Here is a 16475-nt window from a genome sequence, read left to right as displayed (position 1 = left end):
AATAGAATAAAGTAGAAATATAATATAATAGTTATTATTTAGTTTCTTACGAATAGAGTAGGAATAGTTATTATAATTTATTATAATATTTAATTAATAAAAAAAATTTTAGAATAAAAAAGGTATAGAGGATAAAAAGATAAAAATATCTCTTATTATATTAATTATTATTATTATTATTTTATTTTTAAATATTAATATTTTTTATAATTTAATCATTAACATTGTAAAATATTAATATATTAGTTGTATTTTAAATGTTATTATGAAGAGGATAACACATTATCAATTGTTGATCTAAATGGTTAATTTAAATCATTCTATTTTCAAAATCTTAGATTATAGTTAATTATCTAATGGAAACAATTTTTGGAAAGTTATCTAAAATAAGCAATAATCAAAGATATTCTATTGAATTGAGAAATGCCTTTAATTCTTGTGTGATTGAAGCTATTTAATTTCCCACTAAAGTAAATTAATTAGATTCTTTGCTCAAAAAATTACCAAGGCCACAGTTGTAAGTTTCTAAGCTGGCAATAGATTTACAATTATTCCTTGCAATTAGCAGTTCTTTATCCCTTTCTTGCTCTTTTACTCTTGGAATGGTATCAATATTCTCTTTCTCTCTCTCTCTTTAGTCTTTTCCTTTAACCAAGAGAGTATTCTCATTGTCTTTTCCTTCTTATATTTCTTCTTGGCGTACAATTGGAGGGAGCATTAGTAATTGCTTTGAAAACTTTAGAATGGCTTTTGTTTACATGTGATTTTGGATTATAAATGACATGTTTCTGATATTTTAAAGGCTTAGAAAGAAAGCTAGGTATCATAAGGTATATTTGTCTTTGATTTTTTCTTTTTGAAAATTAAAAAAAAAATATTTGTCTATGATGTTGTCAATCTCTTTCTTATAGACAGTGGTGCCTTAAGGTTTCCATGACATTCCACCCCTCGCTTGTCTTGTATTCACTTTGAAACCTTATTAAGCTAAACATTTCAAATATGATTAAACAAAGTTTTAAGTTTGAGTGTGGAAAGAGAGTGGAAGGGAGAGAGAGAGAGAGGAGCAGAGACGGTGATCACTCAAATTTTAAACTTTAGTTGATTATGTTTGAATTGTTTTGTTTATATTCTAATCAATTATGTTATTAGCAACTATAAATCTTTAACCTCTGGAATCTACCCTGCAGATTTAACAAGTTTAAGGGGATGGACCTACCAGAAAATTTAAACATGGGCTCACACTCAATATAGAATACTAAATCATTTATAATTAATGAAACGTTAACACAAGCAAATTTATGTGCAAGACTACTGAAAAAATTAATTTAATCGAATAAGAAATTCAGCATTTTTGAAACCTATAATAGCTCATAATATCTGATAAACCATATAATAAACACTTTGAGTGCTAGCAAATCAATTGGTTAAGTTGAAAAATAAAGAACTTTATAGATACAAAGCGATCTTCCAACGTTCAAATATTTAATAGAGATATCATAAATTAATTCCAATTACATTACTTCTATCAAGCTAGAATTTTGGAATTTCTTAAATTATAATAACCCAAACAAGGACACAAATACCTTTTCTTGCTCAGCAGGACACAAATACTTACACAGAATAATTACAAATAATTTACAAACAAATAGGCAAAGCAGCAATATTGAGTGTTATTATCAAACTGCTTATTTGTCTCATCACGACTTGTACAACAATAATTATTGTTGAGAAAAAAAAAAGAAATTAAAACCTAGGTTTTATACATTTCCAATGGACAATGTAACTGCATCCAATTGTTTTACATTCAAGAGCTAGATCAAGGCAAGGCTCACCGCATCTATGGCATTGTGGATAATAATGAACTTTTTGGACAAAAGTGAGAGGGTGTGGATGATCTCCTTTTGTGTAGATGCTCCCAAGCTTGATAAATGAGTATTTTCCAAGAACACATTGGGGATGAGCTGAATTGTCACATATTGCACAATGGTAAAACCAATGGTTTGGATTTCTTTCTTCTTCACATATGTCACAATAATGAGATTTTGAATAATCATTATCATGATAAGTGAGTGTGAAATGATGCACATCAAATTTGTGTCGAACTTTAAGTGATAGTATGAGACAATTCCTATGCAAAGAGAAATTGCAACTCTTACATCTGTATGCAAATTTCGTCGAACAACCACAAGCATTACACAACCCTTGATCCTTTTGAAAGGAGAGAGGGTGTTCATGTCCTTCACATTTGAGAGTATCAGAAGTTAAAGCACATCGAAGGCAGATACAATCGTTGCATTCCTCACAAGTGAAGGCAAAGCCACTAGTTTCATTCTCACAAGTCGCACATTTGAAAATGCGGTCTGAAGTAAGTTGAAGAGGCTTCATGTGAGCGTGAAACCAAACATGCTTCTTCCTTGGTAATTCAGCACAAGATTTGTGGAGAAAGAAATTACATTGTGAACAATAATAATAAGAAGTGGAGATGGACAGCACGCAACCATCACAACATTTTTCATCGTCGACGTCATTGCTTAAAATTAAGTTGTGTTGATGGCTAAAATGTTTTATCTCAATTGCTACCACATATTCTCCCTCTTTAATCTCCTTAATAATAGAATATGGTTGCAATGCTGAATTTTCTTCAAGATTCTCATCTATTATTCCCGACTCATCAAAATCGTACCAATTATAATATTCTATTGCACAATTCACATGGACAATATAATCACAATCAGAACAAGAGTAGCTTCCATACTTTGAATTCACATTCTCTAGATGGCAAATTCTGCATTCCCACAATTTAAACTTATCTTGCCCAAGGAAATAGGTGTGGGAAATGGGGTGCTCAAAATGCCATGGGTGTCTGAGGATGCGTGGCAATGAAATGCAGCTCCTATGGACCATAATGTCACATGTGGAACAAATGTAGCATACATGACTCCCTGAAGAGCCACATGCATCACAAATGAATGGGATACGTATCCGAAATCGTATGAAAGGGTGTTGATGATTTTTATCTTCAATAATTGGTGGTGGTGGTGATGCGCATTCAATGTGAAGAGCAAACTTGCAAATTGAACAACAATAAAAAAATCCCTTGCGTGGGGTTATGTTGCAAATGTTGCAAGGGAGACGCTTGCTTAAGTCGGAAAAATATTCACCACAAAACTGTAAAGAAAGAGAATGTTATGATGAAAAGGGTGATTGATTTTTGCAGGTAGGTCAGCACATTCCGCATGTAGGTAAAATCCACAATCAGGAGATAAGTACACAAAATCTAGTAATGGCTTCCAACATGCAAAGCACTTAGCTCTTTTGAGTTCTTCTTTACCATTTTCCACAGAGATCAATGGATCTATATGGGCAATTTGCTGAAGCTCTCCGATTCTTTTTTCAGCCATGTTATACGAAAACAAAGCACATTTGATATGAAGGTTTAAATCACAAGAACAATCATAAACAAACTTCTCACATCTTTTGACACAGAAATGACAAGTACACAGACCTGTAACATATGGTGGGCTTGCTACAAGATCAAGGCTGTGATTGTGGTGTAAGGGGTGATTTAGCTGTGAAGGTGCCTCAGCGCACTTCTTGTCAAGGTGAAACTCACACTCCACACAACTGAAGCTTGGACCAGACACCAGCTCCCCACATCCTGAGCAATAAGCATGCTTCTCATTTTCATGGATTTGCTCTTCATTGAAAATCAATGGATGTTGATGGCTAAAATGTTGAAGCAGCTCCATCTCTCCTTTCTTTTCGTTTCTTTGTAAGTTTGTGGGTTAATTACAGCAAAATTGTTTACGGTTACTTATGGAAGCTTAAGCCTCTGCTTCAAATATTTATATTGTTCCGGTAATGAGAATGGCAACCAGTTTAAAAAGAAAAGAATTTGTGTCCCTCTTTTCTTTCTTTCTTTCCAATATATCTCTCTCTGTTTCAAATAACATTCTAGTTTTTTAATGGAAGATTCATTTCCCGTCTCTTTCAATGTTTATCTGCAATTTTTTCTAAGTAGTTACCACTATTTACCATGGTAGCCAAAGTAAAATAAATATGTTGTGAACAAAAAAACATATTAGTATTTTTTTGGTACATAAGATAATGAAATATTTTGATTATTGTAAAAAAAATTATATTTTTAATTAAAGTCAAGAATTTATGCACATGTATTTCATATCGTATAAGTTTATATGGTATCATCTATCAATAGAAATCTCAAGATTGATTTGAAAGAGGACATATAAGTATCTCAGGTTAAATTTAAAATATATATCTGTAATTACATTTTAAAATCGAACAATTTATCTCCTTCGAAAAGTATTAAAAAATGACTATTTCTACCTTATCTCGAAAAGTCTATAAACACTATCAAAAGAATGACATAACTTTGAAGAGAGGCAAAGGTGGAGCATCTAAGGGTTACTCTTAAAATGTAAATATATATATATATATATATATATATGCTTTTAGAATTTATTTTTATTAAAAATTATCTCTCATATTTCTTGTTTTCTTTTTACTCACGAGAAAGAGATATATTCTTTTAAACTTTGGAAAGGTGATTCTTATAGGGAGGATTACACGTTATCAATTGATGATCTAGGTTAATTTAATCACAAGATAAACTTAAAAAGAATAAAATAAAATTCTCTTTATTTCCTTTTCTTCTTTTACTCTTTTTCGCCTATTCTTTTTCTTCATTATTATTAATATTTATCAACTCTTTCTCTATAATACCCTAGATATTTACTTTCAAAATCTTGGATTATATATAGTTAATTATCTAATGGAAATTTTTTTTTAAAATTGTAAGGTTCTAAAGCTTGCAAGAGATGTACAAATTCCTTCCAATTTTTGGTAATTAGTTTCCAAAACCAAATTAAAACTTCAGAATGGGGGGTTTTTTTTTTTACATTTGATTTTGGACTACATAATAAAAAGTAACCTTCTCTCGTTTTATAAATTACCTCATCTTATTTATATGAAGATTCAAACCCGAGACTTCCAAGTTAAAGTATGAAGTTCTAATTGATAAGGTGTTCCCTTGAGGAAAATTTTCAAATTGTCATTTCTCATTGTCAAAACAAAATATGTATGAACCAAATTGCCATTTATAGCCCAAATCACAAAAGTGCAAATGGTTAAAATTTTCAGTTAAACCAGATTAGCAGTTAATTAAGTGGTAGCATAGCCAAAATATTGGCTACACAAAAAGAAAAAAAAAATCTACAATCTAAACAACCATACATTTGTTTTGGAAACTAGGAGCCGTCAAAGCTTTAGAGCACATTATAGAGCTTTTCAATAATAAAGATAAATGGATGTCCGCAAGTAACTTGTTTAAGCTAATATTTTTCATATGAAAATAATGCACATTTCTACAAAAGTGAGTAATTGCCAATATTTTCTTGTCAAATTGATCATATTCAATCTGATTCATTTGGACTTAATCCAACTTTCTAACAGGAATTTGGGTAGTTGGAGAAAGAACATAAGCTAGATCACATTAGTTTGTTTACCAAGCGAGATCCTCAGTCTTATCATTTCCTGGCTTCCCTTAAACCTATTTGATAAAAGGCACTCAATTTGATCAATGTCCTAGTATATAGTGTTCTAGGCCAACTTAGCTGTGTATGATAATGAAATATTTTGATTATTGTAAAGAAAGACAATATTTCTAATTAAAACCAAGAATTTACGCACATATTTTTCATATTATATATAAGGGTAAATGGTATCACCAATCTATAGAAAACCCAAGATTTGTTTGAAGGAGAACACATCAACATCTCAACTTAAGTTTGAAATATTATATATATATACGTTTTGAGATGAAACAATTTATCTCCTCCAAAAAGAATTAGAAAATGGTTATTACTACCTTATCTTGAAAAATCTATAAACTCTATCAAAGGAATGGCATAACTTTGAAGGGAAGCAAAGGCCAAGCGTCTAAAGGTTACTCTTGAAAACTAAAAAAAAATAAAATTATGCTCTCAAAATTTATATTATTGAAAGTTATCTCTCATATTCATTCTTCTCTTTACTCACAACAAGATTGGTATCAATTAAGAAAGAGAAATATTCTTTTAAATCTTGAAAAGGTGATTTTTATAAAAAAAATAACACGTTATCATTATTGATTTAAATGATTAATTTAATCGGTTCTCTTTTCAAAATCTTAGATTATAGTCAATTATCTAATGAAAACAATTTTTAGAAAGTTATCTAAAACAAACAATAATCAAAGATACTCGATTGAATTGAGAAATGCCTTTAATTCCTATGTAATTGAAGTTATTTAATTTCCCACTAAAGTAAATAAACGGCATGTTAATTAGATTCTTTGCTCAAAAAAATAATAAGGCCCTAGTTGTAAGGTTCTAAGCTTGCAATAGATTTACAATTATTCCTTGCAATTTTTACAAGTTAGATAAATTAAATAAATCCATGAAACTAAATTGCACAATAGATATTGTACCCTTTCTTTCTCTTTTACTCTTGGAATCAATTTTCTCTTTCTCTTTTGTCTTTTCCTTTATCCAAAAGAGTATTCTCATTCTCTTTTCCTTCTTTTTTTTCTTCTTGGCGTACAATTGGAGGAAGTATTAGTAATTACTTTCACAACTTTAGAATGCCTTTTTTTTTTTAACATGTGATTTTGAATTATAAATGGCATGTTTTGATGCTTGAACGGCTTAGAAAGGAAGCTAGCTATCATAAGGTATATTTGTCTTTAATTTTTTTTTTAAATTAGAAAAAAATATTTGTCTTTAATGTTGACAATCTCTTTCTTGTAGACAGCGGTGCCTTAAGGTTTCCATTACATCCCACCAAGGGGCGGGCCCTCATATAGTTTTGAGGGGCCCATTTTTAAAATTTTTTATAGTATATAAAATTTTTAATATATTCTCTTGATGGTCTTTTCAAGAATTTTTTATTTAATAATTAATACAAATAAAGAATAAAAAAATTCACATGCTTCATTCAATTTTTATTTTTTTTATTTTTTTATTTATATTATTATTGTTATTTATCATTTTTTATACTCTTTGCTCATATGTTATAAGTTTCTATAAATTTATTTTTTCAAATTCCTATGAACCATCAATCTTATTCTTTTTCTTTTCTTTTTTTTTTTGTTATGTCATGTGTGAATTCCATCTTCTACTTGTCATGTTTGTCATTTTGGATTTTGTTCATGATTATAATATTTAAAAATCAATAAATTATTATATAATTCTCAAATATAAGCTGTAATATGGTATTGTTACTTAAAATTTTATCAGTGTATCATTTTTAATTAATCTGGGTTATGTAAGAAGAAATTATCTTAAGTATATCATTTTTTATAAGCTTTTCGTTTTATATTTAATTAAAAAAATTATCTTGAATATATAGTCTTTAAATAATCTTAATTATATAAGAGGAAATTATTAATCTTGTAGTTGTATTTAACTATTTATATTTTATGTATTATAGTTTTATATTTAGTATCATAAGTTTAGATAAAAATAAAATAAGAATATTAGGATGTTGAATGTATTAATTTTTTTTCTTTCAAGTTTAATTAAAGTATGAGTAGGTTGAAAACATTTAACAAATTCTTTAAAAAAAAATACGTAAATCGTCTAAATGATTCTCTTACACTTGAGCCATTAAGTTTCAATGCTTCAACTCATGAACAAAAGTAATGTGAATCAAAATGTCTAACACTTAATCCTAAAGAAATGGATTTTTTCAGTACATAATTTTTAATTGATAAATTTGAATTCAGAAAATATAGTCAAGCACAAGTTTCCTAAAAAACTATTGTAAGTTTTTTTTTATTTACATGTTAGATAAAATTATTTTCTATTAAAAATCTTTGGTTATTGATTAAGTTTAATATATTAATTTTTAAAATTTTTAACTTTTATCCATCTGATCCCCTCAACAAAAATTGACTAACTCCGTCCCTATCCTACCCCTCTCTTGTCTTGTATTCACTTTGAAACCTTATTAAACTAAAACATTTGAAACAAAGTTTTAAGTTTTGAGTGTGAGGGAGAGAGAGAGGAGCAGAGACAGTGATCACTCAAATTTTAAACTTTTGTTGATAATGTTTGAATTGTTTTGTTTATATTCTAATCAATTATGTTATTAGCAACTATAAAATCTTTAACCTCTGGAATCTACCCTGCAGATTTAACAAGTTAAAGGGAATGAACCTACCAGAAAATTTAAACATGGGCTCACCCTCAATCACAGAACATTCAATCATTTATAATTAATGAAACGTTAACACAAGCAAATTTAATTAGTTGTTGTATTATCAAGAGGTAATATTAACCTTTTAATTTTCCTGTTTCTTTGACTGGGGAGATTGTTCGGAGGAAAGAATGGAAGGCACTTGGGTTGTTCTTATAATCTGTTAAATGAAGAAGTCAGTGACATTGTATTATTGATTGTAATATCTGTCAAAGTTATACCTGGAGAAAGAATCTTTTATACAATTCTTCGTTCCTTTACTGGCATTATTGTGGTTGTTTCTTAGACAATTTTGGACGTATTGTTATTATCTTTGATAATACTATAGAATGATTTAATGCAACAGACAATGATAAATCTTTGCTCAACCAAATGGAGTTTTACCAAAATTCCTTGAAAAGTTCAAAGCAAAGATTAGAAAATGGATTGGACTCTGTCTATTACTTTGAGATTCATCCTTCATTATTAGAAAACGAGAAAGTTTACTACAATTATTGAAGAATCAACACAAGAACAAAATGGATGCTTTTTTAAGAGGAAATTTATGTGCAAGAATACTGAAAAAATTAATATAATCGAAGAAGAAATTCAACATTTCTGAAACATGTGACAGCACATAATATTTGATAAACTATGTAATAAACTCTTGGAGTGATAGCAAATCAATTGATTGAGTTGAAAAATAGAGAATCTTATAGATACCAAGCGATCTTCCAATATTCAAATATGTAATAGAAATATCACGAAGTAATTCCAATTACATTCCTTCTCAAATGATAACAATCCAACAAGAACACAAATACTTATGCAGAATAGTTTAGAAACAACAAGACAAAGCAGCATTTTTGACTGCTCATTTGTCTCATCTGTCTCATCATTACCTCACAAAGAAAATTCTTCACATTTCCAGTGGACAATATAGTTGCATCCAATCGTTTTACATTCAAGAGCCAGATCAAGGCATTCTGGATAATAATGAATTTTCTTAACCAAAGTGAGAGGGTGTGGATGATCTCTTCTTGTGTAGATGCTTCCAAACTTGACAAATAAGTATTCTCTAAGAACACATTGGGGATGAGTTGAATTGTCACATATTGCACAATAATAAAACTAATGGTTTAGATTTCTTTCTTTTTCACATATGTCACAATAATGAGATTCTGAATAATCATTATCATCACAAGAAGTGAGTATGAAATAATGCACATCAGCTTTATGTGGCAGATCCATACATTTACCGTGCAAAGAGAAATTGCAACTGTTACATCTGTAAGCATATCCATAGTTGAAAGACAGACCCTTGATACTTTTGATAGGAGAGGGGTGTTCATGTCCTCGACATTTGAGAGTAACGGACAATATAATCACAATAGTAACTTCCATGCTTTGAATTCACATCCTTTATTCAAATTCTACATTCCCATGATTTAAACTTTTCTTGTCCAAGGAAATAAGTGTGGGAAATGGGATGCTCAAAATGCCATGGGTGTTTAAGGGTGAGTGGCAATGGAATGCATTTCCTATGGACAATAATGCCTCAGGTAGAACAAATGTAGGATACATAATTCCCTTTAGTGCCACATGCATCACAAATAAATGAGACACGTCTACAAAATAGGGCAAAAGGGTGTTGATGACTTTTATCTTAAATAATTAGTGGTGGTGACCCGCATTCAATGTGAAGAGCAAACTTGCAAATTGAACAACGATGAACAAATCCCCTACGTTGGGTTTCTTGGCATATCTTGCAAGAGAGACGTTCACTGTTAAACTGTAAAATAAGAGGATGCTCATGGAGGGGAAGGTAATTGACTGCACATAGATCTAAACATTTGGCATGTAGGTAACATCCACAATTAGGAGATAAGTACACATAATCTAGTAATGGCTTCCAACATGCAAAGCACTTAGCTCTTTTGAGTTCTTCATCACCATTTTCCTTAGAGATCAATGGATTTATATGGGAAATTTGTTCAAGCTCTCCAATTCTTTTTTCAGCAATGTTATATGAAAACAAAGCTCATTTGATATGAAGGTCTAATTGGCAAGAACAATGATACACAAACTTCTCACATCTTTTGTTGCAGAAATCACAAATAATAAACAGACCTGCAGCATAAGGAGAGCTTGCTAGAAGATTAAGGCTGTGGTTACGATGAAAGGGGTGATTCAGCTGTGAAGGTGCCTCGGCGCACTTCTTGTCAAGGTAAAACCCACATTCCACACAGCTGAAGCTTGGACCCGACACTAGCTCCCCACATCCTGGCATAAGCCTGCTCCTCACTTTCGTGGCTTCGCTCTTCATTGAAAATCAGTGCATGTTCATGGCTAAAATGCTGAAGCAGCTCCATCTCTCCTTTCTTCTCGTTTCTGTAAGCAAGAAAACAAGTGATCTAGAGGCGGTCTTAACTTAGAACATAAATCCTGTTAGAAAGAAAATAAATAATTAAAGCCTTAACAGCCTAGTAATGATTATGTAATTGGCAGTGGTGTTTGGTATAGACAGCAACATTTATGTTTAATTAGCAGCACTTGTCTTAAATTTATACTATATTATGTTGGGAATCAAAATAGTCCTTGGACCAAGCATTAAATATTTTATTTATATGGAGATCAATCAAGACAGGAGGTTAACTCTATGCAAAAAAAGTTATCAGCTAACTCTCATATAAAATGTGTAAAATTGCGTAAAAGACAAGTTAGAGGACCAAGAAAAAGTTAATCGTAATTCAAGAAATGAATTAATTAAATATAAAGTCCACAACTACTATCATTAATTAAATCTAAGAAAATAATTTTTTTTCTGCCCAACTACCACTCTTGTTTCCAATTTATCTACCACATGAGTCTGCCTTTCTTCGGCCTCTTATTCTTTTTCTTCATCTTCTTATTTCTCATGATTTGCTGGTCAATGTAAACCGTTTTCCAAGCCAAACGAAGAAGTCAATGGCATTAGTCATAGCTTCTTCTCAAGGTTCATAGTTTAGCCATGGAAATTTCTTCAAAAGAGAATTTGGTCCAGAGTTTACAGTTTAGTTAAGCTTTGCTTATGAGTAAAGATTTAACTTGCAAATAGTTTGATTCTGAATTTTTGGTTTGCTTTCTCTTTGCTTGATCTAATGGAGTTTAAGCAAAATTCCTTGAAAAGTTCAAATCAAAGATTAGGAATGGATTGAACTCTTTCTATTACTTGCTGATTCATCCATCATTAGATTGAAGAACATAATGGATGTTTTTAAGAGGAAATTTATGTGAAATTACATTGGTCAAGCTTGGAGTGTCTGGTTGGTAGTTCAAACTTGGGTTCTTCTGTAGGGCTTCCTTCCGCCCATATGAAGAATGTTTGATGTACTTAAATGGCCTTTGGGCACAAACTAATAGCTGCATGAACCTCTCTAGATTGATTTGGGCCTTTACTCCAACCAAACCTAGTGAAGACGTCCTATTCTTCAGCAAAATTCTAAAACTAGGGCTGCCCAGGGAAGAACAAAAAAGGACAGAAAGAAAACATTAAATAATTAAGCAATGATTATGTAGTTTGTTAGTGATATTTTTGTTTGATTAGGCCCATTTGTCTTAAAATTTATAATAATATTTTTGGGAATCAATGCATTTTATAATATGTACCAACCATAGAATATTTATACATGCATGGAGAATCAAGACAGGAGGTTATTGTTTATAAAAAATATAATGAAATTCACCTAAAAATTATATATTATAAAAAAAATATGTTGTAAGTTCTTAATTCAATATGCAATGGGTTAAAAGACAACCAAAACAACAAAATTAAAGAAACCAATTAAAATCCATATATAGACAACTAACTACAATCATTAATTAGGTACATAAACTATATATATATATATATGTAAACCCTTTTAGTTGATCCATCACTATTAGCTAGCTGACCTTATGACAATTGGGATTCCAGTAGGAAAACGTTAACATAACAGCCAACAGCTAGGAAAAAGGAAATTCAATTTTAAAAAATCCCAGAAAAGAAAAGACAGACAAAGAAATAAAAAACAAAACGAGTAATTTTTTTGAAAAATCCTAAAAAATTAAAACTTCATATTAATTTTCAGTTAGTTATTTAATTAATTAATTTTCATATTAGTTAATCATATATATATCCAACATATTGTAACTATATACTGTATATAGTGAAACATTGAAACTTTGATATATTTCTTCATTAATGCAAATGATCCTTTAAAGCAATGCTATAAGCTTTCGAAAATCAAACCCCATTTTCATATATAGTTGGCCATACCCGAAAGGAAAGAAAAAGGAAAAAGAAAAGAAACTTCTCTCTCCTTCCTCGTCTTCTGTTCTTAGGAAGGCACGTCTCTCTCTTGCTTCTACACCTTGTTAGCTTTCATTCTCTTCGTTGTCATTCTTTACTCTGAGGACTTCCTCTGCATCTTTGGCCAAGGCGAGCTCGTCCCAATCCAACCCAACCCAACCAAGGGAAGCCATGGTTATTAGCCAGTATAATCATTGTCAAAACTTAGTTAATCAAGTGGCAGCACTGCCAAAGTATAAGCTGTACAAAAAGAAAAAAAAAATCTACAATCTAAACAACCATACATTGAATCTAATTGATAGTTAGTGTAAAAATTTTAATTTCGTAACCTTAAAAAGAGTTTTTAGGAAAAGGTTAGCAAAATCTTATTATTATAAACTCACTAAATCTTTCCATCTCTAATCTCTTTTAATGTGTTTAAGCCCATCTAAGTATCGAACATATTGCCTTATTCATGGACATTTTATATCACATCTAAGAATGTAACATGATTCTTAAGAGTTGAAGAAGGAAATTGAACATTAATGTAGAATCAGGAAAGGAAAATTCTTTATAATTTGCAGTCATAAAGATTAGCAAAAATATAAATTGTTTCCCCTGGGAGTTGGCGGTGTAGAAGTAAGTTTTTTCTCTCAAGTTGTCTGCTTGCTGCTAAATTTCATTCCTTTATACATTGATCTTGTATTTGTTTCTCAGGCAATTTTCAGTGTATCGTTATCATCTTTGATAATAATATAGAATGATTTAATGCAATCTCTTTAATAAATCAAAGCTTCCTCTGTAGATTCATAGTTTAAGCATGGAAAATTCTTCAAAATAAAATTTGGTTTAGAGTTTAGTCAAGTTTTGATTATGAGTGAAGATGAAACTTGCAAATCTTTTGACTTTTGAAAAGAGTTATGAATTTTTTGCTTTTGCACGACCAAATGAAGTTTAAGCAAAATTCCTTGAAAAGTTCAGGGAAAGATTAGGAAATGGATTGGACTCTTTCCATTGCTCTCAGGTTCATCCATCATGAGAAAAAGAGCAAGTATACGATATTATTGAAGAATCAACAAAAGAACATTATGGATGTTTTTTAAGAGGAAATTTATGTGCAAGACTACCATACAAATTAATATAATCAAAGAGGAAATTCAGCATTTTTAAAGCATGTAATAAACACTTCTAATGATAGCAAATCAAATAGAGAACTTTACAAATACCAAACAATCTTCCAATGCTCAAATATGTAATAGAAAAATCATAAAGTAATTCCAATCATGTTACCTCTATCAAGTCAGAATTTCGAAATTCTCATACGATGATAACCAAAAAGGGACACAAACACTTACACAGAATAATTACAAATAGTTTAGAAACAACAAACTGCTTATTTGTCTCATTGCTACTTGAACAACAATAATTATTTTGGAAGACAATAAAATTTTTGTTTTCCAACTTTCTGAGATTTTATACATTCCCAATGGACAATATAATTGCATCCAATTATTCTACATTCAAGAGCCAGATCAAGGCAGTACTCACCACAATCATGGCATTTTGGATAATAATGAACCTTCTGGACAAAAGTGAGAGGGTGTGGATGACCTCCTTTTGTGTAGATGCTTCCAACCTTGATAAATGAGTATTTTTCAAGAATGCATGTAGGGTGAGCTGAATTGTCACATATTTCACAATAATAAAACCAATGATTTGGATTCCTTTCTTCTTCACAAATATCACAATAATGAGATTCTGAATAACCATTACCATCGTGATAAGTGAGTGTGAAGTAATGCACGTCAGATTTGTGTCGAACTTTAAGTGGTAGTGTGATACATTTCTGATCCAAAGAGAAATCGCATCTCTTACATCTGTATGCAAATTCGGTAAAATCACCACAACCATTACACAAACCTCGATAATGTTGATGAAAAGGGAGGACGTGTTCATGTCCTTGACACATGGGGCTATTCGAAATGAAAGCACATCGAAGGCAACAATAATCCTTGCATTTAGTACAAGTGTAGGCAAAACCACTAGTTTCACACTCACAAATTGCACATTGGAAAATGAACTTTGAAGTAAGTGAAAGAGGCTTTGAGTGCATTTCAAACCAAAAGTGCTTCTTCATCGGTAATTCAGCACAGGATTTGTGGAGAAAGAAATTACACTGTGAACAATAATAATAAGAAGTAAAGATGGATAGCACACAACCATCACAACATTTATCATCCTTGCTGTCATTGCTTAAAATTAAGTTGTGTTGATGGCTAAAATGTTTTATCTCAGTGGCTTCCACATTTTCTCCATCTTTGATCTCCTTAATAATAGAATATGGTAGCAATGCTGAATTTTCTTCAAGACTCTCATCTATTATTCCTGACTCATCAAACTCATACCAATTATAATCTTCTATTGCACAATTCACATGGACAATATAATTGCAATCAGAACAACAGTAGCTTCCATGCTTTGAATTCACATCCTCTAAATGGCAAATTCTACATTCCCACGATTTAAACTCATCTTGCCCAAGGAAATAGGTGTGGAAAATGGGGTGTTCAAAATGCATTGGGTGTTTGAGGGTGCGGGGCAATGAAATGCAGCTTCTATGGACCATAATGTCACATGTAGAGCAAATGTAGGATACATGATTTCCTGAACAGCCACATGCATCACAAATGAATGGGACACGTCTCTGAAATCGGATAAAAGGGTGTTCATGATTTTTGTCTTCAATACTTGGTGGTTGTGGTGATGCGCATTCAATGTGAAGAGCAAACTTGCAAACTAAACAACAATAAACAAATCCCGTACTCTGGGTTCTTTGGCAAACGTTGCAAGGGAGATTGTTACAATTTCCAGTACACAACTGTAAAATAAGAGGATGTTCACCATGAAAAGGGTGATTGATTTCTACAGGTAGATCAGCACATTTCACATGTAGGTGAATTCCACAATCAAGAGCTAAGTACGCAAAATCTAGTAACGGCTTCCAACATGCAAAGCACGTAGCTTTTTTGAGTTTTTCATTACCATTTTCCGTAGAGATCATATGAGCAATTTGTTGAAGCTCTCCAATTCTTTTTTCAGCAATGTTACTCAAAAACAAAGCACATTTGATATGAAGGTCTATATCACAATAAGAACAACGATAAACAAACTTCTCACAACTTTTGAAGCAGAAATCACAAAAGTTTTTCTTTAGCGCACTTACTAGAAGCTCAAAGCTGTGGGTGCGATGAAAGGGGTGATTTATCTTAAAGGGTGCCTCGGCGCACTTCTTGTCAAGGTAAAACCCACACTCCGCACAACTAAAGTTTGGACCGGATACCAGCTCCCCACATCCTGAGCAATAAGGCTGCTTCTCACTTTCATGGCTTTGCTCTTCATTGAAAATCAGTGGATGTTCATGACTAACATGTTGCAGCAGCTCCATCTCTCTTTTTCTTTTCTTGGGATTTGTTTTGCGAACAAATGGAGGTCAACGCGCAGCGACCACCTATAGATTGAAAAAGCCGTGGTCAAGCGTGGAGTGTCTGGTCAGTAGTTTAAAACTTGGGTCCCACCGGGTGTCCTACAGCCCATATGAAGAATGTTTGATGGACTCTTGAATGGGCTTTGAGCCCAAACAAACATGGGCCCAAGCTGCATGAAGCCTACTAGATTGATTTGGGCCTTTACTCCACCAAACCTAGTGAAGACGTCCAATTCGTCAGCAAAATTTAAAAACTAGGGCTGCCCGGGGAAGAACAAAAAAGGAAAGAAAGAAAACAAATATTTCAGCGAGAATAAAACATGAATCAGGCTAGGAAGAAAATATTAAATAATTAAGCAATGATTGTGTAGTTTGTTAGTGATATTTTTGTTTGATTAGCCCCATTTGTCTTAAAATTTATAATAATATTTTTGGGAATCAATGCAT

General features: G+C 31.5%; 2 protein-coding genes and 1 pseudogene across 2 annotated transcripts; all 3 read right to left on the bottom strand.

Annotated features, from left to right (window-relative positions):
• Window positions 1-1976: 1976 nt before the first annotated feature.
• Window positions 1977-3800, bottom strand: LOC110424969 (uncharacterized). The gene is given in 3 exon segments (XM_021439702.1): window positions 1977-2015; window positions 2157-3188; window positions 3191-3800. Coding segments are annotated over 3 exon segments (1593 nt in total). The 5' UTR covers window positions 3750-3800; the 3' UTR covers window positions 1977-2013.
• Window positions 3801-9583: 5783 nt separating this feature from the next.
• On the bottom strand, window positions 9584-10695 carry LOC110425439 (uncharacterized; annotated as a pseudogene).
• A 3036-nt stretch (window positions 10696-13731) lies between these two features.
• On the bottom strand, window positions 13732-16132 carry LOC110424965 (uncharacterized). Its single transcript, XM_021439697.2, has one exon. It carries the CDS (start codon window positions 15987-15989, stop codon window positions 13971-13973), a length of 2019 nt encoding a protein of 672 aa, XP_021295372.1. The 5' UTR covers window positions 15990-16132; the 3' UTR covers window positions 13732-13970.
• Window positions 16133-16475: the final 343 nt, after the last annotated feature.

The sequence above is a fragment of the Theobroma umbraticum genome, unplaced genomic scaffold (assembly GCF_002168275.2).
Source record: "Theobroma umbraticum cultivar Fairchild unplaced genomic scaffold, ASM216827v3 scaffold_81.0, whole genome shotgun sequence".
NCBI lineage: Eukaryota > Viridiplantae > Streptophyta > Magnoliopsida > Malvales > Malvaceae > Theobroma > Theobroma umbraticum.
The sequence above is the reverse complement of the archived record's forward strand: the minus strand, read 5'-3'. Positions and strand labels throughout refer to the sequence as shown.

Excerpts from the sequence above, each read along its gene's own strand:
- LOC110424965 (XM_021439697.2), bottom strand. The coding sequence starts at position 15,989 with ATGGAGCTGCTGCAACATGTTAGTCATGAACATCCACTGATTTTCAAT.